The sequence below is a fragment of the Euleptes europaea genome, chromosome 1, assembly GCF_029931775.1.
Source record: "Euleptes europaea isolate rEulEur1 chromosome 1, rEulEur1.hap1, whole genome shotgun sequence".
NCBI classification, from domain to species: Eukaryota; Metazoa; Chordata; class Lepidosauria; order Squamata; family Sphaerodactylidae; genus Euleptes; species Euleptes europaea.
In genome coordinates, this window is record NC_079312.1 from 118,755,087 (window position 1) to 118,782,070 (window position 26,984).

At 44.1% G+C, this 26,984-nt stretch overlaps 1 protein-coding gene across 1 annotated transcript in view; it reads right to left on the bottom strand.

Annotated features, from left to right (window-relative positions):
• Positions 1-292: 292 nt before the first annotated feature.
• Positions 293-26,984, bottom strand: part of STX8 (syntaxin 8) — a 116,611-nt gene continuing 89,919 nt past the window's right edge. Inside the window, exon 8 of the mRNA XM_056854939.1 lies at positions 293-399. Coding sequence (XP_056710917.1) covers positions 332-399 — 68 coding nt within the window. The 3' untranslated portion in view covers positions 293-331. The remainder of the gene's footprint in view (positions 400-26,984) is intronic.

The window sequence follows — 26,984 nt, forward strand, 5'->3', positions numbered from 1 at the left end:
AAAATGAACTAGGCTCTCTAGAGAACAGTAACAGGGTCCTGCTTGCACTCCAAGAGTAGAGATTGCTAGACAGACAGCACTTCAGCGACTGCTTCTATAGAATTAATTGTATTTCTGCTCTGACGTTCATAAGGAGAACAATTTCCCTCCAGTCACTTTTGCGAAAATACAAAGTCCAACTAGACAGGCTTGTGTAAGAGGAAACCCTCCACACGACACGTGCATCTGTCAGTGAACCCGCAATGGGGAGGATGCAGTCCAGTCCACAGATGGAGCAGTCCTTGCCTTGACGGGCTGCTAATACGCTGCTGCCAGGCGATATCTCCACTGGCTACTTGGTAGGCCACACAGCGACAACGACAATCGCAATCAGCAGCAACATGATCACCACCAGCATCCCTGAAAGAAAACCAAAAACCAAAATCTAATTATCTTCTGCAATTTGTCTGTGGGCATATCCGTTACAAGCAGGGCGATTTCATTTCTAAAAGAGCGCTCTCAGTCGTGGCAACTCAGTTTTGCCCTTCTGCACAGCAACTGCAGACATGTTTCAAGCATAGTTGTTTCGAGGGGCAAGAGAGGGGAAATGAACGAACGTTATCAAAGACACCTTTGATTTCTTCTTTGACTCAAGTTAAACATAAATGGGGAGGCATGAAGACTACGGCTTCCTTCAAATACTCTGCGTCACTGCTAGGACCGAATGGATCAAGTGTATGGCTCCCATCTTATGTTGCGCTAGTGGTGTGGGAGCTGGTGGAGCATGGCTACTTCCCATGCTCCTGCAGTAATGTAAGATGGGGACCTATGTGCATTCAACTGTTTTCAGCCAAGGACCTTGCCAAGCAGCACTCAGAAGCCGTATTTCCCCATCCATGAAAAAGAAACAATGGTTCGCCTGTAATAAGGATGCTGTAAATTTAAGGTAAGCAAGCAGCCATCGTTGATTTTGCACACGAAAAATGCCATTTCTCAGCAATTAGAAAAATGAAGGCAAGAGCTTAACTCTGTTCTCAAACAGTCCAAGCGCCTGTGCCATTATTCCTTTTTCTCCGCCCCCTTGCCTACAAAATAGACCACGTGGGAACTAATGGAACAGTTCATTTGGAACTGGGGGAACAAAAAAAAACCCTCAACATTGAAAAGGCTAACTACTCTCAGAAAGTTGCTGTATAGAGCTCCGCAAGCAGCTTGGAACACCCAAACTCCATGCCACTGAATGATTAGAAAGAAATGAAGAGAAGGCAGAGCACATTCCCCCCCGCCCAAATGTTTTGCAGTCCCTTCCAGGAGGAATATAAAAAAAAAGAAAACTGCCTTGTGACCTCCAAAGCTTCAGGGAGAAAGTAGGCTCGGCTTAACTGAAATAAAAACCTGGCGTCTTGCAAACAGAGCAGAGAACAGAAACCCCGGGCAATAAGCCTTCCCGAACCATTCAGAGTAGAATACCTGTTAGAGCCCCACAAGTACAGTCTCCTGTACTTTTCACTCACCAGTCTCAGATACTTTGTTTTTTTCCTCTTGTATTGAACCACTGGAGGTGGGGGAGATCACCTTAAACCATTCTGTCTGTATCTACCAGACCAACACAGCACTGCTCAGAATGTATAGTAGGGTTGCCAACCTCAGGTACTAGCTGGCGATCTCCTGCTATTACAATAGAGATCTGTTCACCTGGAGAAAATGGCCGCTTTGGCAATTGGACTCTATGGCATTGAAGTCCCGCCCCAAACCCTGCCTTCCTCAGGCTCCGCCCCAAAAACCTCCTGCCGGTAGTGAAGAAGGACCTGGCAACCCTAACGTATGGGGGGGGGGGTCGGGGGCAGGGGAAGATAACTTCAATTTGGCTGGCTAATAGCGAACATTTCTCTGCCAAATTTACTCATAAATTGGTTCTTGTAGGTTATCCGGGCTGTGTAACCGTGGTCTTGGAATTTTCTTTCCTGACGTTTCGCCAGCAACTGTGGCAGGCATCTTCAGAGTAGTAACACTGAAGGACAGTGTCTCTCAGTGTCAAGGGTGTAGAAAGAGTAATATATAGTCAGAAAGGGGTTGGGTTTGAGCTGAGTATTGTCCTGCAAAAGTATTGTCCTGTAAGTATCAAGATAATGTGCTAATGAGGGTATGGTATGTTAATATGGAACCATTGTATCCTGAAGTGATCTGTTAATGTGTGTAATCCAAAACTAATCTGTATGGCTATTGTTGAATGTTGTCTTTGTCTGGAGGTTTTTCAGGGCAGGAAGCCAAGCCTTATTCATTCTTAAACTCTCCTCTTTTCTGTTAAAGTTGTGCTGATGTTTGTGAATTTCAATGGCTTCTCTGTGCAATCTGACAAAATAGTTGGTAGAATTGTCCAGTCTTTCAGTGTCTTGGAATAAGACCCTGTGTCCTGTTTGTGTCAGTCCATGTTCAGCCACTGCTGATTTCTCAGGTTGGCCAAGTCTGCAGTATCTTTCATGTTCTTTTATCCTTGTTTGTATGCTGCGTTTTGTGGTCCCGATGTAAACTTCTCCACAGCTGCAAGGTATACGATATACTCCTGCAGAGGTGAGGGGGTCTCTTTTGTCTTTTGCTGATCGTAGCATTTGTTGTATTTTCTTGGTGGGTTTAAACACTGTTTGTAGGTTATGTTTTTTCAAAAGTTTCTCCATCCTATCAGAAACTTTTGAAAAAACATAACCTACAAACAGTGTTTAAACCCACCAAGAAAATACAACAAATGCTACGATCAGCAAAAGACAAAAGAGACCCCCTCACCTCTGCAGGAGTATATCGTATACCTTGCAGCTGTGGAGAAGTTTACATCGGGACCACAAAACGCAGCATACAAACAAGGATAAAAGAACATGAAAGATACTGCAGACTTGGCCAACCTGAGAAATCAGCAGTGGCTGAACATGGACTGACACAAACAGGACACAGGGTCTTATTCCAAGACACTGAAAGACTGGACAATTCTACCAACTATTTTGTCAGATTGCACAGAGAAGCCATTGAAATTCACAAACATCAGCACAACTTTAACAGAAAAGAGGAGAGTTTAAGAATGAATAAGGCTTGGCTTCCTGCCCTGAAAAACCTCCAGACAAAGACAACATTCAACAATAGCCATACAGATTAGTTTTGGATTACACACATTAACAGATCACTTCAGGATACAATGGTTCCATATTAACATACCATACCCTCATTAGCACATTATCTTGATACTTACAGGACAATACTTTTGCAGGACAATACTCAGCTCAAACCCAACCCCTTTCTGACTATATATTACTCTTTCTACACCCTTGACACTGAGAGACACTGTCCTTCAGTGTTACTACTCTGAAGATGCCTGCCACAGTTGCTGGCGAAACGTCAGGAAAGAAAATTCCAAGACCACGGTTACACAGCCCGGATAACCTACAAGAACCAATGAACTCTGACCGTGAAAGCCTTCGACAATATTTTACTCATAAATATTTGCAAGTGCAGTGCCCAGCAACTTAAAAAGGATTTAAATAACCACCTACCTGTCCTTTCTATGCTGGGAAAGGATATTGGACATTACCCTTAAGCAGTGTCATGTTTTCTGTACAGAAACTGTTCCAAGACCTGTGGTCTGTTTTTCTCTCAGCAACATAACCCAGTTACAAATCCATGTAATCTGCCTTGAGCTTCACTGAGAAAGGCAGACCTTAAAGCTAAATAAATAAATATCCTCCTCTTGCAGCTGTTAAGCTAGGAAAAAGAGCCAAGCAGGTAGGGTTCAGTTCTGAGAACTGAGCACGGACCCCCATTTTGGAGCAGGTATTTTTCAACCTCATGGGGAGGGTGGGGAGAAGAAACTATTGTTTCTTAAGATTCTGAGAGAGAGAAATCCGAAGAAAGGGTAGTATGGCCTGTGAGGCAGTAGGGGGTCTAGCATAGGAGTGGAGGAAGAAAGGAATGTAGGAAAGATGGGTGGAAAACTGGTAGGTATGGGTACCAGAGAAAGAGGCTCAAGAGACAGGAAGTAGAAGCAGAAGCACCAACTGAGCTGCCAGAATGTTCTGGAATCAAAGTGCCTCAGGTCTGGCCTATACATGCAGCACAACGCGTTGGTTGAATAGACTGGACCCCTTCCAATTGCAGGTATGGCGTGCCATTTTTGAATGCTCCTGCATGTAAAAAGTTCCCTGCAAATCAATAATTAGTTTGTGAGGGAGAAAGGCACTATTGTTATTAAAATATTTATACCCCCACCTTTCTCACCATCCACAGAGGCTCACGGTAGCTTACAAAACTGCTAACCAAGCACTGTATGAAATAATTAAAGCAAAATAATAAAAATTCTATCACAACCTGTCCAATACACCATTCTCCCAAATACTGCCAGCAGCAGAACATAGACATTAAACTTCAACAAAAGCCCTGTAAAATGACAAGGTTTTGCAATGCCTTCAAAACCAAGCCAAGTGTAGAAGCCTTCCCAACGTCCAACAAGAGGCCACACTACAGGGCTGGAGCTACAACCCAAACAGAGTGCAACCCAAGCAGTGGTCTAATGGATCTCAGCGAGGGTACAGCCAGACAAGAGCTAAGAGAGGATGTGAGGTGGTTCACAGGGCCCAGCAGAGAAGAAAGCCCTTCAAATCCAAATCTCCCACAGCAGTGCTGTTTTCTGCTTATAGGTGATAATTTATGTAGCTGAGTATTCAAAAATATGATCCCTCAACTACAGTCTGAAGTAGTACAGCTCATCCTACACCTTCCGGACCAAGATGAAATTTCAGTGTGATGCTGGAAACAAAATAACTTTCCTGTGTGACTGTGCACATAACCAGTATCTCATTTCAGCTGGGCTGCTACCTGTGTTAAGCAGCTATCCGTACAAAGTTAGCCCATCAGCACATCTGCCCAGGTGCACCGCTAACTTTGCACATGCAACTTTCTCGGCAACGTTAGCAATGAATGGAAAGCAATGGGTGAATGGAAAGCAACACTGGAAGGTTCTGATGCCTCGCCAGCATCATGTTTCAATTAGGCTCCATTCCAGAAGACAGGAAGACCAGGCTTCAGAGTCTGGAGCAGGGAGTCATGTGCTATCGGTGGGAAGGAGCACAGAGAGAGGTCAGAGGAAACAGTGGAATTTCTCACATACTGTCATGTTCCACACATGGATTTTGTCCAAAGAAGTAGAAGAACTCTACGAAGACTTTACCCCCAAAATATAAGGATGAGGGTGTGACTTTGGTTGAATTAATCTGTGCAGCAACTCAAATTTTATAAAATCCAATCTTTTAACATCGGGGGGGGGTGTTCCTTGACAAAGAAAGCGCATAGGTTAGGGAAGATTCAAGCTTAGCAACTTTCTATGCATTGGTTTTTTTTTTTAATGGGGGCTATGGAGAGGATGCAATCATGTGAACCCCAGTTTGTGTCTAGATCTTGTCAATGAGAGCTAGGTCTCAATCATGACATTAGGAAGGATGTTTCTCTGGCATATACTAAAAGACAGTGTCTTGAATGACAGACAAATAAGCCAGAAATATATCTTTAATGTGCCAGTTTTTCTGGTGTGTTCTTGAGGGGGGAAATCCTCTGTAGCTTTATTGCTGGCGTCTGTGAACTAATGTGCAGTAATTAAACAACCGAGATAGGATTCTTGGAGAACAAAAAACAGAAGCAGAACACAATGAACATTTGTGATCCCTTAATTTTGCCCGAAAAACTCTCAAACCAGACCAAAGCAAACCTCTGTACTGGAGATAGAATTGCTAAAATGCAACAGGAAGATGAACAAGAAAGAGAGCTAAGAGTGAAATCCAGAAGGAAAGCACACTAGAGTAGACAAATGGAAAAGGACAACGCTAGGCCTTGAAAAAAGCAGCATAAAAAGAAAGGCAGATACCAAAATGAGGCCTGCAAAGAAAACATGCAAAATTGTGCATGGCGTAAGTAAACATAAATGTATCCTTGAGATAAGTCAGTCCTCCAAGCCTGTTTCAGTTGCTCATACATCACAGAAGGACAGCATAATGACGGGCACTGTTTCCCTCACATCTTCAGGTTTCCATGTTCCAGACAGCTCTCTTGGTTAGGGTTGCCAGGTCCCTCTTAGCCACCAGTGGGAGGTTTTTGGGGCGAAGCCTGAGGAGGGTGGGGTTTGGGCAGGGGAGGGACTTCAATGCCCTAGAATCCTATTGCCAAAGCAGCCATTTTCTCCAGGTGAACTGATCTCTATCGGCTGGAGATCAGTCGTAAAATAGCAGGAGATCGCCAGCTAGTACCTGGAGGTTGGCAACCCTACTCTTGGTGCTTGCAAGTCATTCCTCGGTGCTTTTTCAGCACCTGATAGAGATGCCCTAACAAGCCATTCTCATAATGCAAAGGATGAAGAATGCACAGCGATACGCAGCACAGGATACAATCCCAGTATTCTACATACAAGAGCCTACACATGTGAGAATCAGAGCTTTATTGTTTTTAAAAAAACTTCCCACTCTTGATCATTAGAAAAGAAAAGATTCATTATATGTGAACACTTGCACCCAAATGGCGGTGGCAGAAATGAGACTGGTCAAGTATTAAGATCCACTTGTTCCATTATGTCTCCACCGTCTCCACAAAATTATGCACATTTCCAACTGTGAAGGTGAACGAATGGCACATACTAAATCTGTGCTAAATTTTGGAGCTAAATCTGAGTTATCTTTGCAAAGGTTCCACAGCAGATTTAGTCTCCTGCCCCCATGCCAAGTGTTGCACTCTGTCTGTGACGGCCTTTGATAGTTTTGCCATTGAAAATCTATAGAAACCCCTCAGGACCCTATAAGAAACCTTATAAAAGACTAAGCATGACATGTGTTAAGAAGGTTTCCTGCCTCAGAAGGTTGAGAAGAAACTTGCCTTAGAAGAATACAGAAGTGTATTCCACAGTACTCTAGGAACATTGCCAGAGGAATAGATAAGACAACACCTGCTCCAGAAGGGAAAAGTAGTATTGTAGTATTGTAGTATTTTCTAATAGAGATAAGAGGCAAGCATCAGGTATGGTTACATATCTGAGAAAGGACAATGGTGTGGTTGCAATGTGACATACAATTTCCCCAAAAAATATGCTGATGCATGAAGAATAATCAGATTATCTACATTATCAGATGTAGAAGGGGCAACAACACATACTGCAGATGTGTTGATAACATAGATCTGAAGTGTATATAAGGCGGAGCAAGATAGCCGGTACTTCAGAATGTTGTTGCTGGGCAGACTGCAGCTGCACAAACACAGCATTTCTCCATCTCAGAGGTCTGAGATGTAAAACATTAAGACTCTGATCCTTGCGTGGACAGAAGTTCTTTGAGGTATCTTGGAGTATCAAGATCTGGATATTTCAACATATCTTATAATATTTACAGTCTTCTTGTGAGACTGCTCTATTCCTAGAAGAGGATGGAGACCCTTAGAATTCCTATCCTTTGAATAAAAATCTAAGTGCAGTGATCTTTCCATAAAATGGAACATTGAGAGTCCATTGGATTAATGGATTCTTACAAATTAAACCTTACCAATGCTAAAGAACATCCTGAACACAGGACTAATAGATAGACCTCTGAGATAGTGTCAGAAAGTCCTCTACCTAACAGAGGGACTTCTGAAACTCCTCAGAGAAGAGACCAGAGATGTTCCTGACAGAAAAGGAGACTCTCTGTACTCTATGAGACATGCACATGCACTGCCAGAGAGATTTTAAACAGCTTTAAGCTAACACATAGTATTTATATATTCAGCATTGCTGTCTAATACTAAAAGGAACATGAATAGCATGTACATAGACAATGCCTGATCTTAATGATGATCAGAGGTCTTCTTTATAGCTAAGAATACTGATAGAAGTCTTTAGGGATTCAAGACTTAGAAAATACAGATACTTTGTAATAAATTCATATGTTCTTATAGAACTTAGGTACTTAGAGGTTTGCAGATGACATAGCAAGGTATATTGTCTTCTGTATGGTGTTTTAAATGATTTGAGTTAGGATGCTTCTAACCTAATCTTTTTCCAAAGAATTAATCATATTTTGACAGGATTTCTGTAACTTTATATTCTGAATGAAGGTGCATTGCACTAATGATACTTTATGAGGTATATTCTGACTTAGATACTCCTTTATGGAGGCATAGAGATTGTGAATGATTACTTGCTACTTCTTGTTACATAAACATGTTTAAGACTAATGATGTTTAGCCTTATATAATATTTTAAGACTTTGCAACCAAAAGCATATATTATATAATGTAAATAAATGTGTTTTTATTATACTTATACTCTTGTCCAGTATTATAAATTTATTGACGTGTTCAAGAGATGTCCTAGGAACTGTAACAAGTTTCTAGGAACCGTTGATTCCGGTCTAGTGGTGTCTCGCTGAATAAGATAACATATTCCTTCTCAGGAAGGGGTCCTTTCTAAGAGTGTAGGAACTTAACGGCCCGAACCACAACATGTCCACCTATCCCTGCCTGCTCAAAGCAGCAGATGCAGTTAAGATAGGCAATTCAGTCAGATTCAGCAATTCTACCACTGACCAACCCTGCTGAGCTTGTCCCTCCTACCAGCCTGAATATGGAACGGCCTGGCAAATCACAGTCATAAAGGGTTAGCAGGCTCATACTGGACAGGCGGCATCTCACCCTAGGGCAGTGATGGCGAACCTTTTAGAGACCAAGTGTCCAAACTGCAACCCAAAACCCACTTATTTATTGCAAAGTGCCAACACGGCAATTTAACCTGAATACTGAGGTTTTAGCTTAGAAAAAACAACTTATACATTAACATCTTTTGTCTTAAAAGAAAAACACAGTAACAGTGGCCCACATCTATAATAAGGAGGAAGCACATACCAATCAGGGCTAGTAACCCATGATGGACTTTTCCTCCAGAAATTTGTCCAGTCCTCTCTTAAAGGCATCTAGGCTAGATGCCATCACCACATCCTGTGGCAAGGAGTTCCACAGGTTAATTACATGCTGGGTAAGTGGGTGTTCCTCTTTTAGTAGGGGATTTCACTGAAAGGTGGGAGGCGCCGCAAAGCCCGTGCTGTGGCCCGAGCGCTCTGCTCCCCTCCAGCTATGCCACGCTGTGAGCTATGCTCCCCTCCAACCTAGCTCCTCTCCAACCCCACCACGGGAATCACCTTCGCCACAGACTCAACAGGCTGCCGTCCGCGCCGCACCCTCACGCCGCATGTGAGCCGCCTGGCATGTGAGCCACCCTGCCGCATGAGACAGGGGAGGGAGGAAGCGCTCCCATTGGGCTGCTGGGCAGAGGGGCGGGTGATGTGAGAAATGCCCTCAGGCGTGCGTGGAGAGGGGGAGGGGAGCAGCCCGGCCCCACGTCCCTCTAGCTTTCTAGTAACGAACTCAGGCGAACTCTGTGCTGGGGCGATGGTGCGCGTGCCCACAGAGAGGGCTCTGAGTGCCCCCTCTGGCACATGTGCCATAGGTTTGCCACCACTGCCCTAGGGCTAGAGGAGTGGGTACAAGCCTGTCAGATCATTTTGTCCATCTCATAAAGGGCTTTTAAAGCCAGCGTTGCTGGGCAGAACCCTATTACAAAGCATGACAGTGCAAATTGAGTTTTCAATGTAGATCAATTAACAGGCACTGAATCAGGAAAAAAAGTGTTAAACTTCTGCCAGGCTTTATCAAGGTAAGGGGTGTATGTATTGTGTTGTGGTAAAAAGTGCCGTCAAGTCACAGGTGATTTATGGCAACCCTGTAGGGTTTTCAAGGCAAGAGGTGTTCAGAGGTGGTTTGCCATTGCCTGCCTCCGCATGGGCTGAGAGAGTTCTGAGAGAACTGTGACTGGCCCGAGGTCACCCAGCAGGCTTCATGTGGAGAAGTGGGGGATCGAACTCAGTTCTCCAGATTAGAATCCACCGCTCTTAACCACTCCACCGTGGTGGCTCTTGGGTGTTGTGTACTGCTACTAAATCAATTTCTTCATTTGGCATGACTTATATTTCTGAGCCATATTAAATATGCTCGGGGGGGGGTCAATTAACAGCTGAGCCACTTCAAAAATGTGCAAGAATGACCGATTCTACTCTTGTGCTGGAAATTTCAAAATCTGTCACAGAACAAATGCAATACTCCTTTCCTTCTTACTCAAGTGTTAATGACATTATGACAAACACGCAAAGTATCTACCTCCAACTCAGGAAAAACACATGACAGCGATTTGTGGTGCTCATCAAGCTGGCACACAATGCCATTGAGCTAAGCACTATAGAAAAGGTAATGCAAATGGTTTAGAACCTGAACCAAAAAATATTTCACAGATTTAATGTAAATGAGAAAAGTTGTCTCCTTTAACTAAGGCCATTGGTTTTGTTTTGTAAATGTACTCCTGATCTACATTCTTGCCTGGTAAGAGTTTCTACTGTGTGTAGATACAATGGCAATTTCAAAATTTCTACTGGTGCAAGAAAAGCTATTCATTCTTCTTCGTATCCGCTGAAACTGGGTGCTAAAGCATGTAGAATAAGGGGAAATAAAAAGCAGAACCATCCACAAGAATTCCTGTATGTTAAATTGTCAGGGGAAAAGGTATGCAGGGCATTTCAGACCAAAATGTTTATTGTCTCTATGATGAAATAATCCCTAGAGTTTACAGTCCCAAACCACATGCACAAGCCGACGGCATGAGAGGAAATGAGATAAGTGTTTCCCTTCATCTATCATTGTTAGGCTTCAATTTCGGGTTCTTTATTTTCTTTTTTTTTAAAATCTATTGCTACTTTTCTCAAAGACAAATCAATGCCAGGTAATTTACTTGGGTATTTCCCAAGCTGAATTTCAAAGACTTTTCACACTTTTTCCAGAAAGCAAAGTTGTTACAGCAGAGCCCACTTCTGAGCGTGCCTTGCCAGTCAAAGAATCACTTGCTTTGAGCACATTTCGAAATATTTCCATCCATGTTCTGAGCCAGTGAAACACATTCCTTGTGTACTTGGTCTCTCTTTTTTTAATACAGAGACTTTCCAATCTCATTTTTACCTTTGCAAATATTCTGGTGCAATCTTTCTGTAGCACAGAGCAGGTGCGCATGGGATTAGCCCCCTGCAACGTTTGGCAGCAAAGACAAATATTCACCAACATAGATATGAGAAGAAGACTAAGTAAACAGTTACCTCACACATACCCATTATACAAACTGGCTTGTAAAACATCCCCACAAAGGGGAAAGGAAATACCTATTTGTGCCCTGCCATCACCTCATCACAAGAAAATTCTCTGGGGAAAATACGAAGGAGGAGGAGGAGGAGGTGAAGAGGAAGGAGAAGAAGAAGGAGAAGGAGGAGCAGGAGAAGGAGGAGGTGGAGAAGAGTTGGTTTTTATTCCCTGCTTTTCTCTACCTTAAGGAGTCTCATAGCAGCTTACAATTGCCTTCCTTTCCTCTCCCCACAACAGGAGCCTAATGAGGTAGGTGAGGCTGAGAGAGTTCTGAGAGAGCTGTGACTGGCCCAAGGATACCCATCAGGCTTCAAGTGGAGGAGTGGGGAATCAAACCCGGTTGTCCAGATTAGAGTCCACTGCTCTTAACCATCGCACCATGCTGGCTCTCAGCTGGCTGAATTAAACAACACACACACACCACACACACACAGCTAAATGGGCTATATCAGAGCAGAAGGGTGGAGAAGGGAGAGGGTGTCTCTAGATCCGTACAGGCCTTGTGGTCCCTGGAGCACTTTTGCATTCGTGATGAGGACCTGACAATGAAGGTGATTTCTCTTTAATGCTCTGTGTACTATTACAATATACTAAAATATATCCCCCAAGCCTGGAGCTGCTTGGTTCTCTTTTGCCAAGACACATCTTCAACCTAATACACTGCATTTCAAAGACAGCAATAAACATTTCCGCATGGGCTGCCCAGTCCCCTGGCTCAAATTCTTTATTTCCATCATAGCCCTGTTATCATACATGAGACCGTTAACCCCACTGCCATCATAAATCACCTTTCAAGATACCAAGAATGAAAAATTGCCGCTAGAAATACATGTTGGCTTCCTTTTTGAATGAGAAGCTAGAAATCGAAAGATAAGGCAATTAAGCACGTCTGTTTGCAATCCCATGCAAAGGTTTAAGAGCCGTGGCTCTGTGGTAGAACATCTGCTTGGCATGCAGAAGGTCCCAGGTTCAATCCCTGACCTCTCCAGTTAAAGGGACTAGGCGAGTAGGTGATGTGAAAGACCTCTGCCTGAGACCCTGGAGAGCCACTGTCGGTCTGAGTAGACAGTACTGACTTTGATGGACCAAGGGTCTGATTCAGTATAAGGCAGCTTCATGAGCCTCTTATTACAATGTCCACATGTCCTTAATGTTCAGAAACAAAAAGGCTTACAAGAACCAATCCCTGCCCAAAACATTTAAGGATTCTGTTTACCAATCTCATGATTCTGAGTCCTGCTCACTGGGCGAGCTTGAGCCTGTCACTATCTCTCAGCCTAACCTACCTCACCAGGTTGTGAGGATAAAATGGATGAGAGGAGAATGATGTAAGCTGCTTTGGGTCCCCGATGAAGAGAAAGGTGGAGTATAAATCAAGCAAATAAATAATAAATATAGCTGAGGACTGGGGGAGCAGATAAAAGGTAGGTTGGTGAGTGAGAAGGATAAAAGGAAGCAGGGAATGGGGAGAGAACATGGGCTGTCAGGAGAAGGGGATAATATTGTAGGGAGATACATGGGAAAATGCAAATGAAGTGTCCCTGCAAGAACCTGTGGATTCCCCACTTGCATGACCCGACTATTTCGATACGTGATTCCCTTATGGAATAGTACATGTGTCAAACACCTAGGAACACACATGAACACACATGAAGCTGCCTTATACAGCTGCCTTATACTGAATCAGGCCCTTGTCAATCAAAGTCAGTATTGTCTGCTCTGACCGGCAGCGGCTCTCCAGGGTCTCAGGCAGGGGTATTTTATGTCACCGACTTGCCTAGTCCCTTTAAACTGGAGATGCCGGGGATTGAACCTGGCACCTTCTGCATGCTAAGCAGATGCTCTACCACTGTGCCACAGCCTTTCTTTCCCGCTCTTGAAGCTACTAGTAAACACCTACCCCACACACAATCCAGTCTCTGTACTCCACAGCAACAGGCAATCTGCTAAAGGGATCAGAGTTGTGGACTAGGATCTGGGAGACCCAGGTTCAAATTCCCACCCTGGGCCAGCCACACATTCTCAGCATAACCAACCTAACAGGGCTCCATTATAGAACAGGAAGGGAGAACCATGAACACTGCCCAGAGCTGCTTGGAGGGAGAACAAGATAAAATGAACTAGACAGTCAGATATCCCAAACCCAAGTGAAAGTCCATCATCACTCACACAAGGATGATACCAGAGGGGCAACGTGTACCTTGCATTCCTAGTTACCAAACATTAATTTCTCTTTCCATGAGAGCTGTACAATCTGGGATGCAATTTTTTCCAGCGCACACAAGTGAGGTTTTGCTAAGGTAGCCAAGCGTATTTCTTTTCAGGCAACATTCTTTCACTTCTCATTTCATCACATCTCAAAGAATGCACAAATCATGCCAACTTGGCTTCATGAGCCATGGAACTGAATACAGCCAATATGAACTCACACCTTATCTTTATTGAGTTTTAATTGCATCAGGAGTCATTGCTATTTCATTTCTGTGCCATAAAACCAACCCAGGAAAAAAAAGCCAAAATTCTCTCCCTTTATGTATTGTCTCCCCTACTTGCAACTCATTACACCAACACAATCTCACACTTGCACGTGGATAATTTCAGACCAATTGAAACAAATTATTCACTAAATTTAATCAATGCAGGGCCAACTCGCTAAAAGGAAATTCTGTAAGCAGCTTCCGCTGCACTGGTGAGACAGCCACAAACCTCCTATCATTTAGTCATCGGCCCACTGTTTAGGAAGCACACAAATTATGTGACAGCACAATCAGGAGAAAATTGAGACTCCAAACACACATGATTTTTGTTAAGGATACATGTGATACAAATGATACACCAAACCTGATTTGTTCACATTACTCATTTAAGCTTGTAAATTTTATTTCAATTGCCTAACGGCTTGTAACAGCTGTTACAAGTCTACTGACAGAATTGCTTCACATTGGTGTTTTGCACCTGAACGTCTTGAAATAATTTCCCCTAAATTGGCTTTTGTAGGGTATCTAAAATAATCCAGGCCAATTCTAACCATGTGCACTACCCAATATGGCCCAGGGTATGCATAATGTTACTGAGAAAACAGGGATGCTTTAAGCCCTCATGTTTTACCTGAAATTTAGAGTTGTCAAGCAATGGTATCTACATGATTCTGTGTAGACTCTCAGACACACTGAAGACCTTATATGGCAGAATGGTGCTGCTGCAGTCGTCTTGTTTGTGCCTTCCTAGAGACACCTGGTTGGCCACTGTGTGAACAGACTGCTGGACTTGATGGGCCTTGGTCTGATCCAGCAGGGCCGGGGGGTTACAGTAAAAGTTGTTCAACAGTGGAATCAGCTACCTAGGGAGGTGGTGAGCAGCTCCTCCTCACTGGGAATCTTTAAGCAAAAGCTGGACAAACACTTGTCAGGGATGCTCTAGGCTGATCCTGCATTGAGCAGGATGGCCTGTATGGCCCCTTCTGATTCTATGTTTCTAATTCTATGATTCTACTCTCAAGACATTACCACCCAGATGTGGGGAGAAAAAAATACAAAGTTTTTAGTGACAGTTCTAAACTCAAATGAATAGCATGCATCAAGCACAACAGACAACGACAGCCATCACTGTCACCCTGATTCCGATTATCTGAACTTGTGGTTGTCCAGTCTTCTTCACTGCTTGCCCTCCTTCAAGCCTCTCTGGATTAAAATAACTTCTCTTGAACATCCAAGTTTAGAGTGTGCTAAATTGGCTCAAACGTATCTGAATAGTGTTCCCAAAATGAAGAAATTCAGTCCTGAAAACTGCTGAACGTTGGCCAAGTTTCTTTTTCAGAGGGGAAAACCTATGTCAGAGCCTGTTCTTTCACCCCTAACCTCACCTCCCATACATATTCTGATCCCTGACTCTTAAATGTCAGCACACAACAGCCATTTATTTTGGTTTTAGAAAACTACTCTGTCCCTTCGGCTGGGTGACTAATTGACTTTTAGGACACAGCCTTAAATATTCTCACAGTGTAAAATTTATGAAACTGCTGCACAAGAGGGCCTGTCTCATTTTGGAAAAATGAAGTGCAGAATAATGTCACACAAGCATTTCAGCACCATACTTTGTGAAGTTTATGTGCTCATGGCACTCTCCCTTGCCTTGCCTTTGTGCACGGCATTCAGCAGCTGTCCTAGCAGCAGTACACAGAATGTCTTTAAGGGAAATAAAGGAATAATTGCATTAACAACAAAGAGCTGAACAAAAAAAACTTGTTGGGTGACCAGAGTGACATAATGCTGAACTCTGATATACTTAAATAAACTCAATGAACCATTCATTTCTGATTGATGGAGGTCAACCTTGTATTGCTAAAACAAAAGAGACCTTAGCTCGGGACCAAATAGGTAATAAAATGAAAATTAAAAAGAAACAAAACAAAGTGGTACAAAAAACACGTGGGGAACCTTCTCCTGGTCACACAGCTGGAAACTGTTCTTATGATAATGAAGGTGTGCGGCAAAAGCCACAGGTACGAAAGGAACTCATCGCCTAGGTGACAAGGAACTTGTAAATTAAAATATGTTCTTACTCCAGTGAGAGAAACGTATTGAATACACATATACTGGGGTAAAATAAACTAGCCTGCCTTGCTGCTATGTTGACTATTCTGTAAGCAGTCACAACCTTCCTCCCCCTAAGGGGTGCCATGAAGGCACAGGGAGCAAAGACTAGCATTAGAACAAGACTGTGCTCCCCACAAAATGGATGCCTCTCAGAGAGTTTTGGGATCCATCTTGTGTGTCAAGCCTGGGCAGGAAGGCAGTTGGCAGCTGTACATTCCCCCTGGCCCTAAGGTGTGCCTGGCTGGACAATGGGGCTAGCTACTCTCCATTGTGTCACTCTAAGGTGATTTAATCAGCTCTTTGAGTAGACCATTACCTACCCTATCTGCACCCATCCTAGCAATCAATCAATATTCAAGAGACATTCTCTTGTGTCCTGACGACTTATCAAGCCTCTCCTATCTTTTTGCTTGAACCCCAGTAAACCAATCAATTATTTGTCTCTAGCTTTCCTGCCAGCTTACCTCTACCACCCAGGACCCATTTTGGAGTATAAATATTGGTCCTTTGGCTATTTGTTGTGTGTGTGTTCTGGATCTGTGAATGAACCCCCACTTGTGTGTGGGCTTTTCCTCTTACTCCTGGAAACGCTGGTCGTTTTCCTCTTTAGTGCTGCTTTCCCAGGACGTCCCCTCAAGACTGGTAACTATCGCCCATCCCTAAGCCTTATCCAACTTCCACCCTTTTACTCTTAGTCAGCACTTGTATGATTTGTGTGCGTACGTTCATTGCTTAAAAATATATTTATTGTTTTTACTATTTTTATTCTGTAATAAAACCAATGTAATTGTGCAACTGCCTGCTCATTTAAGAGTTTTCACCCAGGATTATCCTGGTATACATAGGTTATCAATCCCAGTTACCCCCTCTCACTCCGTCTCCCAGCTAATTCCCCCAACTAAAGTGGAGACTGCCTATTTAGGGTAACAATTCCAGGCATGAAATTCAGAATAATATTTTCCAGCTTACTTTCCTCCTACTCTGTGTGCCAGTGTGGTGTAGTGGTAGATCCAGTGTGGTATAGTGGAGATCCAGGTTCAAATCACCATTCTGCCTTGAATCTTACTTGGCAATCTTATACCAGCCACACATGCTCAGCCTAACCTACCTCACAGGGTTGTTGTGGGGATAAAATGAGAAAGGCAGAAACGCATATGCTGCTTTGAGATTTTTGGGGAAAGAGTGGAGTAAAACGTACTAGACAGAAAGAACACTCTGAGGCAAAAATACTGAGAGCTCCATCAGACAGAGGGTATCATGTGCTAACTTTTCAGTGCTTCTTCTGACCTACAATTGCCTCAGATTATCTGTAATTCCCCAGTTTAGACAGCAATGCTAGCAGTCTCTTTTAGATATATATTGTAAATTCTGGTTTAAAAAATATTTTTCCACTTACTTCATCCACAAAAGTTGTACAACTGAAGTCTAAAGAACACCACCAGAGAACTCGGAAAGATCAAATATCTCCTATTTAAATCTAAGCAGAAAAAGAAGGATGAAGAAACAGTGTATGAATGGTGTTCGTAATGACTGAATACCCATGCTAGAGAACCAGGAGATTCTGACTACTGAAGATTGTCTAGCATTCCCCCTTTGAGTGACAAAAATTCAGAGGAGTGCAGGAACAACACAGGAAGCCTATGGGTGCTTCCAGATTATTTTGCAACTTTGCAGCACCCGCTTTCTTGGATTTCAAATCTCTTGTCAAAGTGGGTGCACCACAAACAGAGGGATGCACAGGCTAATGGGGCACTGAAAAAAAAACACTACCAAATGGGGGGGGGGTCAGGGCCACTCAAAAATGGTCTGTTGAATAGGCTGAAAGATAGCTTATAACTCAATCGAGATGAAACAGACTGTCCAATTTCAACCAACATAATCAATTCATCACTAGGGGTCACTGGAACAGTCTCCTATGGGCAAGGATTAATTTGAGCCATGTGCCGCAATTCTGCTGAAATAACAATTCTGGTTTCATGTGGAGAAGCGCAGCTCACCGAAACAAGATGAGAAAGTCTTCTTCAAGGAAAATGGTACATTAAATAGTAGTTTGAGTTCATTTTTATTTCTATTATGATTCATAAATAGGACTAACATTAAGTTCATACTGTCTTAGTGACATCGCCCCATGGCTCAGTAATGACCCAGTGCTTGCACAGGGGACTAGTTTTGCCCTTTTTATGTTAGTGGGGAGGGGCAAGCTATAGTGTGTGCGAGATGTATCTTCCTCTCTGACTCTCAATGAGACAGTCACTAATACAGACTTAGTACTGGTCCTGACTCTAGTTTCTGGCACCTCTTTTTGTACATGAACAGCTGGACCATTCATGGATTTGGTAGCTCAGGCCTGGAAGAGTTTCTCTAATCCTTCACTTCCTATGAGACAAACGTTGCTGTGCTTACTTCCCTGGCTTCTCTTGCTCAATCACATTTATTCGATCACAGTTGAGTCTTGAGTTTGGGACAGAAAAAGCCTTGGCTGCTCTGACTGACGATCGCTGATACTCTTGGACCTCTCTGCAGTGTTCACTACCATCAACCATGGTATCCTTCTGGAGAGGCTGGCTGAGCTGGGAGTGAGGGGGTACCATGCTTTGGTGGTTCTGCTCTTACTTGACTGGCCAGTTCCAGAAGGTGGTGATGGGGGGGGGGGCTGCTGTTCGGCCCCGGGCACTTCTGCTATGCAGTCCCGCAGGGTTCCATCTTAAGCCCATGGTGTTTAACATCTATATGAAACCAAGGGAAGAGATCATCATAGGATTTGGAGTAAGGTTCCATCAATATCCAGCTTTACTTCTCTTTTACAGCTGAGTCTATAGAAGTCCTCAACAGGTGCCTGGAGACGGTAATGGGAGGGATGAGGGCCAAGAAACTGAAGCTCAATCCAGACAAGACTGAGGTGCTACTGGTCAATGACAAAGCTGCTTGGGAAGGAGGTTGCACTCCCCCTGAAGGAACAGGTTCTTAGCTTGGAGGTACTGCTGGATCTTGGAGGCTCAGGTCTCCTTTGTGGCACACAGTGCCTTTTATCAACTTTGGCAGATACACAAACTATGGCTGCTCCTCAAAAAGCGTAATCCGGCCATGCCGATTCATGCTCTGATTACGTCCAGATTATGTTACTGTAATGCACTTTGTGTGGGGCTGCCTTTGAAAGCAATCCAGAAACCGCAGGAAATGGCCAGTAGGATACAATGATGTTTGGCACTGTCCATGACTCCGGAGAGAATGAATGCGCAATATTGTGGGGAACAACTTCTAACCCCAAAGCATAACCTTTGGAGATTGTCTCTAGCACCCATCTCTTGGAGGTGGACCTCCACCAGGCTACAGAGAAGTAGTGGAAATGGCCCCTTAATCTTGGCTGGGCTGTAGGACAATCTAGCCTCATTCTTGTTTAGACTTCTTTCCTTCTTTGAGAGATGAAGAGGCTGCTGCTTCTGATCACACTGAGGAGGAAGTCTGAGAGCTACCTGAAAGCTTAGTTGCCTGCCCTCTAGGCTTGAAGGGTTTGAAACTTCTGGAGTGAAAAAAGAATCTGGAGCCTCTAAAGCAGGGAAGTTAGCCTGAAGACTGTGGGTTCTTGTATCATTTGTCTCTATCAGAACAAGCTACTCTGTCTGTAGGAACTTTGACTTACGCATGCTCCAAAACTCTTGCTACGGTGCAGCCCCACAGAACAAATAACATATGAGCCAGTGTGGCTGAAGTGGCAGGTGAGCTTTACTCAAACAAGCAGAACAACTGAAAAACATACAGCATGCCCAAGTGAATCGCGACTGGGAACCGGTCACCTGGCAGCTCATTCTTTACTTCATCTATGGGATCACTCTGTTTGGAGGATGTGAGAGTATACATGATGTTCCCTGAGTTTCTTTTTAAACTATACCTCCCTTTTTCTACCCTCCCTTGTTTTTCTCATTTCATTCACTCATACTAACTCATGTGCTATTGCCCTCCTATGAGTTTCCTTCTACCATTTCACTCCATGAAAGCTTATCAGCCTCTTTGGCCTTCCTTTCGCCCCTCTGACAGACTACAGAGCCCTCTGAGCAGACGCCTGCGTTCTGCACAGCTTGCATCCCAGTGCTAAGTTTAAATTTTCTGCAGAGGAAGTTAGACCTGCTAGTCTGTCTGCGTGCATATTTTTAGATGAAAAACGTGGTTCACATTTGGGTCCCTCTTTTTGCTTTGCTCCTTTGGAGAGAGTACGGTCTACGTTTTTGAGAGAGGCCCTACAGGTCCCTGGAAGCACGTCCAATGCTTGGATTAGATTAGAGACTGGAATGCTGAGGATGGAGGCTAGAGTATGTATTTTGTCCATTTAGATATGACTGAAAGGGAATCTGAATCCTCAGGGTCTCCTTCCTCTGATACTCCAGGACCGCTTCCAATCTGAGTGGTTGAAGGCAGTCAGGAAGAGTACCAGTATTCTAGGCTGATCCCCTCAGGCCCTCTTAAAAAGTGGGTTTGACCAAGCAAAAAACCTTATCCGGCAGAGGATTGAAAATACAGGACGCCAATCTGGTATCTCTAGATCACCAGACTTCAAATGTTCATTGAGTGCCAAATATGTCATTGCTCCAGCAGCCTACTTGGCCTTGTTAGAGATTAACAATGCTAGAAGAGCATTTAGTCTTGCCAGGTGTGCGGCACTTCCCTCCGCAGTGATTGAAGGCAAATTCAAGAAGATTCCATACCTAGAAAGGTTGTGTTTATGTGAGGCAGAAACAATAGAATATATAATCTTGAGATGTCCTTATTATAAGGCAGCTAGAATAATAATTATTAAACAACTGTTAGATAGGATTTCTGATGAAACTGACAAAATTAAATTGGACTATTTGTTATCAGATAAGAACTCTCAGACATCACACCAAGTAGCCAGATTTTGTATTTTGATAAGTAGGATCTGGAAAATCAGAGCTGCAGCAGATTTTAAGGGGTCTTAAATGGTTTTTAAAAGGTCACATTTTAAACTATTTTCATAAGTTAAGTTTTTGTGCAATTGGATTAAAATGTCTATTGTTTGTAATGTTGGTCAATGACTGTAATAAAGTTGATTGATGATGAGAAGCACTAAAACAAAAAGTGCTGAAGTTTGGCACAAGATGATCCATTGCCACTCCATGGTGCTCCATTGGATACAATGCTGATCACACTTATGTTTGATGGAATACTGGCAATTTGCTTAGAAACTAAAAAAATTTAAAGGCTCATCATTTCCGTCACTGTTATACTGACATCAGAAAGAAGTCTGATATAAAAACAATTCCCAGTGAATTAGTTCTACTTACAAATCAAGATAAAACTCTACCATACTGTTCCTGCAAATTCGTTGGGCTTAGGACCTGGAGGACACTTTTGGCTCTCACAGGGAGATCTATCACCGCACTTAAATGAAGCGTGCTTTTCAAGCTCATACCTTACCGGCGAATATGGGAAACCATGAGTTCAAGCTGCGACAATTAACTCTCAGCTTCCCCTTCAAAGGCTTATAGTTTCTGGAGCTACTTATCATGCAAACAGCCTGGGAGTCTCGGCCTCCTTGCAAGGCAAAAGAAGGGCAGAACTACTGAGTTAAGTAGATTATTGGGGAAGAAGTCACACTCAGCTGCCCTATGAGATGATTAGACCCTGGGAAATGCACACTCCAAATCCCCGGCTCCTGGTGGTTAACATTCATCAGTTGCATTTGGATAATCTGTAATCAAGAACCTTTACAGCAGCTTCCAATATCCCTCTTCCAACGACATGGTAGGCAGAAAGGAACATCCAGTTCAATTTTGCAATAAGAACACTTTGCCAACAGGAAATTGCAATAACTTTTTCCCCTTTGCCTTTATCCAAATCAAAATACATGAAACACTATAGTAAAATGAAACATTTCCAGCATCAGAAAGAGGGAAATCCTTTCTTACACACATCATGTACACCTGGAAATGAAAAGGAAGAAGAAGAAGAAGAGATGGTTTTAATATGGTGACTTTCTCTACCACTTAAGGAAGAATCAAACTGGTTTACAATCACCTTCCCTTCCCCACAACAGACACCCTGTGAAGTAAGTGGGGCTGAAAGAGTGTGACTAGCCCAAGGTCACCCAGCTGGCTTCATGTGTAGGAGCGAGGAAACAAAATCCAGTTCACCAGATTAGCCTCTGCTGCTCATGTGGAGGAGTGGGGAATCAAACCCAGTTCTCTAAATCAGAGTCCACCCCTCCAAACCACCACTCTTAACCACTACACCACGCTGACCATGATTAAGAGTCCATGATTGGGAGAGTTTCACAAACCCTAGGGGTTCATTAGGGCATACATGTTAGGGGCTGCTCTGGGATGCCCCATCTTTCTCACACACCCTTCCCCACCTTCATTAGTTGAGGCCTACAAATGGGGTGCAACTTTAGTTTCCATTGCCTTTAGGTTCCATTGTACTAGTAGACGGGCCACTAGTAAAAATCAGTCTTTCTCAAAGGGTGTCCTTTTGTAGAACTAACTGCTAAGGGAGACTTAGAAGGAGTTTCAGTTAAGTTTTTTTTTCCCTTTCTTTCATTATGAGTGTTAGGAAGCAGTTAAACTTGTTTGACTGGGATCTTTGCAGAATTCTTCTGATTTTACTTTTTCTTGCCTTTTTTTTTTCCATGTCTTGTTTTTTCCAATTCTCGTTTGCCAATGTGAGGGCCACTAAGTGCCCCCAAAAGCAAGTCCCAAGATTTTAAAAGGCAAATAAATAAAAGTGAATACACTTGAGCAGCTCCATTCATATTCTTCCAGCCAAGGACAGAAAAAAAGTCACAAGTTTAAAGAGCACGTTGAGGTTCAATGAGCGCTTAGCTGAAGAGGAAATGTGATGATCGGATCTATGCAAGAACTAGAGACTCATGTCAATTAAAACAAAATAATTTGCAGGAATGGTTATTTGGCAGTCGTGCTCCAGCTCAAGGCCATCAGACTTTCTCAACGGCTCTGATTGATTTTTCCCAATTATTTCCCATTATACTTCCCACGTACTACTACAAATTGTAAATGAAATACTCCTTCCTTCTGTCCATTTCCAAGAGTTACAGGAAAAAAAATACTGCCTCAGCAGCTTCTGTCATTAAAGTCTGTAACAAAGCATATGGGAAAACGGAGCCTTGTTTACTCACCGTGAAGGCTCCTTCTGTTCTGGATTGGAGGTCATCTTGAAACTCGCGGGTATTACCATCACGTGCCCAGGGTAGGCAGGACCAAAAAATCTTTATTCTACTTCCTGCCGCCTGGGCGGGAACTTCCAGTTTACGGACTCACCGAGCTAAGGAGACAGGTAAGTACAAAAGGCCAACCAGGCAACAACAGTGTACCTTATAAACAAAGAACATGAACTCCTATAAACACTAACATACTGGGGAAAAACAGGTAAGTAGAATATACTTGATTCAGGTAAGATGGTGAACATAAAGACCACTCTTTATTATGCCTCTAATATTAGGCAGCAACACCCCTGAGGTACTGCAATGAACAATAGGAGCTAAGTCTTGGATAACTTGATACCCTTATGATTTTGGGCGGGCAAGATGACCTCCAATCCAGAACAGAAGGAGCCTTCACGGTGAGTAAACAAGGCTCCGTTCTCGTTCTGGTTGGAGGTCATCTTGAAACTCGCGGGATATCCAAGAGCTGTTTGACCGGGTGGGACTATGGTGTATCCAAGACGTGCTGCAGGACCCTTCTACCGAAGGCTGCATCAGCAGAGCCCCTGGCATCAATCTTGTAATGTTTTATGAATGTAGATGCCGTAAACTAAGTGGCCGCCCTACATATCTCGTCTGAGGAGGAGTGCCTATCAAAGGTCGCCTAGGCGGCTGCACTGCGTACCAAATGTGCGGTGATGCCGGCAGAAGGAGGCATCTTACTGGCCTTATACGCCTCAGTAATGTACTGTCTCACCACGCAACTGATGGCGGCGTTAGACATTTTCTGACCTTTAGATGGATTGGTTAATGAGATAAATAAGGCATCTGAATGTCTGTTAGGTTCTGTACGACTAAGGTAAACCTTGAGTAGTCGTCTCACGTCTAAATGATGCCACTCTTTTTTCCTGGGATGAACCGGATTGGGGGCAGAATGACGGCAAAAGAATCCTCTGTGAACGGTGAAAGATGGAATTCACCTTTGGCATGAAGGTGGGGTCCGGTCTGAGGACCACCTTGTCACTGTGAAAGATAGAGTCCTTCATGCGCTGAGAGCGCCCTAAGCTCGGAGATACGCCAGGCTGAAGACACTGCTATGAGGAAGGTGGTTTTCATCCTCAGCATCCTTAGGGAATACCCTTAATGGGATCAAAGGGAGTGCGCATCAATGCTGTGGGAACCACATTGAGGCACCACGTGGGGAAGCGATGGACTACTGGAGGCTTCATTTGAACCACTCCCTTTAGAAATGTCAGAATGTGGGGATGCCTGGAAGGAGGGAAAACCTTCAAAGACCGTAAGAACGGTGGATATGGCTGCCCCCTGTCTGCGCAATGTGGAAGCCTTGAGACCCTGTTCAACTCCATAATGGAAGAACTCTAGGATCTTGGGAATCCCTGGTAACAGTGGATCGATGTGCTTGCGCCTACACCACAGAACAAAGACTCTCCAGGACGTGTTAAAAATCCTTCTAGTGGAAAGTCTCCTCGCTTCTATCATGTTAGCAACCACCACCTTGCTGTATCCCTCCTCTGAGAGGGACTTCTCTTCATTAAGCCATTGGGGTTCTGGGTGAAATAAGGGACCCTGATGAAGCAGGTCTGGGATCTGGACGGATAACTCCTTCAGGCTGGGAAACCTGGGTCTTCTCGGCCAACAAGGAGCAATGAGAATGACGTTTGCATCCTCCTTCCTGATCTTATTACCCTTGGTAGAATGGGAATGGGCGGAAAGGTGAACAGTAGTTCCTTCGGCCATGGGGACAGGAGGGCATCCATGTTCTCTGCCTCTTGGTGGAAATAACGCGTAAAGAATCGCGGGAGAAGGTGAATGCTCGCCGAGGCAAACAGGTACACCTTGGGCTGGCCGAATCTCTCAGCGATCTGATTGAAAACTATCCAGTTGAGAGACCATTTCCCTTCGTCCAGAACCTGACGGCTCAGCCAGTCGGCCTGGAGATTGATAACACCCCTGACATGTTCCGTTGAAAGGGACAGAAGATACATTTCTGCCCAGGAGAAAATGATCTCGGCTTCCTGATGGAGCCTGGGAGACTTTGACCCCTCCTGTTTGTTAAGGTACGTTTTCGCGGACACATTGTCCGTGCGGATCAGAATGTGTCTGCGACGTAGGAGGCTCCTAAAGTGCTGTAGAGGCAGTTGAGTGGCTCTTAGTTGTAGTATGCTTATGTGTAATCTCTTTCCCTTAGAGACCACTGGCCCTGAGCCATTTGGTCCTGGCAGGTAGCTCCCCAACCCTCTAGACTGGTGTCTGTGTATACCTGTATCTGGACCCCTATGACGAAATGTACCCCTCTGTTGAGATTGCTGTTTTGGTACCACCACTGGAGGGATTGGCACAATTCCGGGGTAGGGGGAAGGACTTGACCCCGCTGTGTGTGATCAAATCCTGATAGGGTTGTAGGATTCCCTGGAGCGGTCTCGAGTGGAACCTGGCCCACGGGACTGAGGTGAGACAGGCTACCGTCTTCCCCAGCAATTTGGCAAGGAACATGATCCTGCCGTGGCTGAAGCTGATTACTGACTGAGTCATGGAATGGATTTTGATGATCTTGTCCTGTGGAAGACATATCAGGTTCCTGTGAGTGTCTATGATGACCCCCAGGTGTTCTAATCTCTGTGTTGGCCTCAGTAGATTCTTTTCTAGATTGACAAGAGACCCGTGGTCGTCTAGATGTGGGAATATTGTAATTCACTCCTGTCGGAGTAACGCCACCGGCATCACAAGTATTTTGGTGAGGAAGTGGGGAGCAGAAGCCAGACAGAAGGGAAGTGCCCTGAATTGGTAGTGTCTCTTGGCATAGCAAAATCTGAGAACCTCCTGTGGAAGGGGGAATAGAGACGTGAAGGTATGCCTTCTTCAGGTCCAAGGAGGTTAGGACCTGGCCCACCTGTAGGGCTTCCATAGTGGAACGGAGGGTCTCCATATGGAATTTCCTGTATCTGACCCTTTGTTTAGATGATTCAGGTCCAAGATAGCCCTCCAGTCCCCATTTTTCTTGGGGACTGTAGAGAAGATGGAATATACCCCGTTGCCAATTTCAGGGTGAGGAACTAGTTCTACGGCTTGAATTTGATGTAGGTGGGATATGGCGTTCAGGGTTCATTGATGCTTTGTCCCTGCGGAGAGATTTTGGGGAGTTCACAAATTTGTCTCTTGGGAGAGACATGAATTCTATGAGATAACCTGTTGATAACACCTGAGAAATCCATGCATCTGTGTAAGACCTTTCCCACTTGTGGCGGAATCGTAGGGGTCTTCCCCCCCACACACCGGCTATGACTTGGCGTCACTGTTTAGGGGCTTTGGAGAACTTGTCTCCATTGTTGCCCGAGAATTGATGTTGTCCCTGGGGGAAACGACAAAATTTGTTTCCCCTTCTGCGAAAGGAGCCCTTATTATTATTATTCCAGGAACCCCTGCATTGTTCTGGCCTGAAGGGGGCCAGAGAGTGGAAAGTTCTGAAACTGGAGTAGGCAGAAGACTGTCTTCCCTCCTTGTTGTAGGATATTGGAAGAACCTTTTTCTTATCCTTGTTCTCCACAAGGATTTTATCTAGTCTTTCCCCGAAGAGTCTTCCCCAGTGTAGGGGTATGACATGGTCAGTGTTTCGGTTTTTGAGTTCATTTGCCAGGGACGAACCCATAGTGCTCCTCCGATAGCAATGTTGGAAGAAGTGGCTTGAGCTGTGAGGGACATGGCATCAAGAGATGCATCTGCCATGAATACGGATGCCTTCAGAAGTCTCTTAAGGTCTTCCGCAATCTAACGATTTTCTCCTGCACAGAGCTGAATAATTTACCTGAGCCACACGATGGAGGCTCTGGTCATAACGGAGGCTGCTGCCGAGGCTTGTATTGCCAGGGCGGAGGCCTCATGAACCTTTTTGGAAAGAATCTCCGCTTTCCTATCTAGTGGGTCTCTAACTGACCCCATTCCATCTTCAGATGGTAAATCAGGTGAGTGAACTGCCGCTACCGGGGCGTCAATCA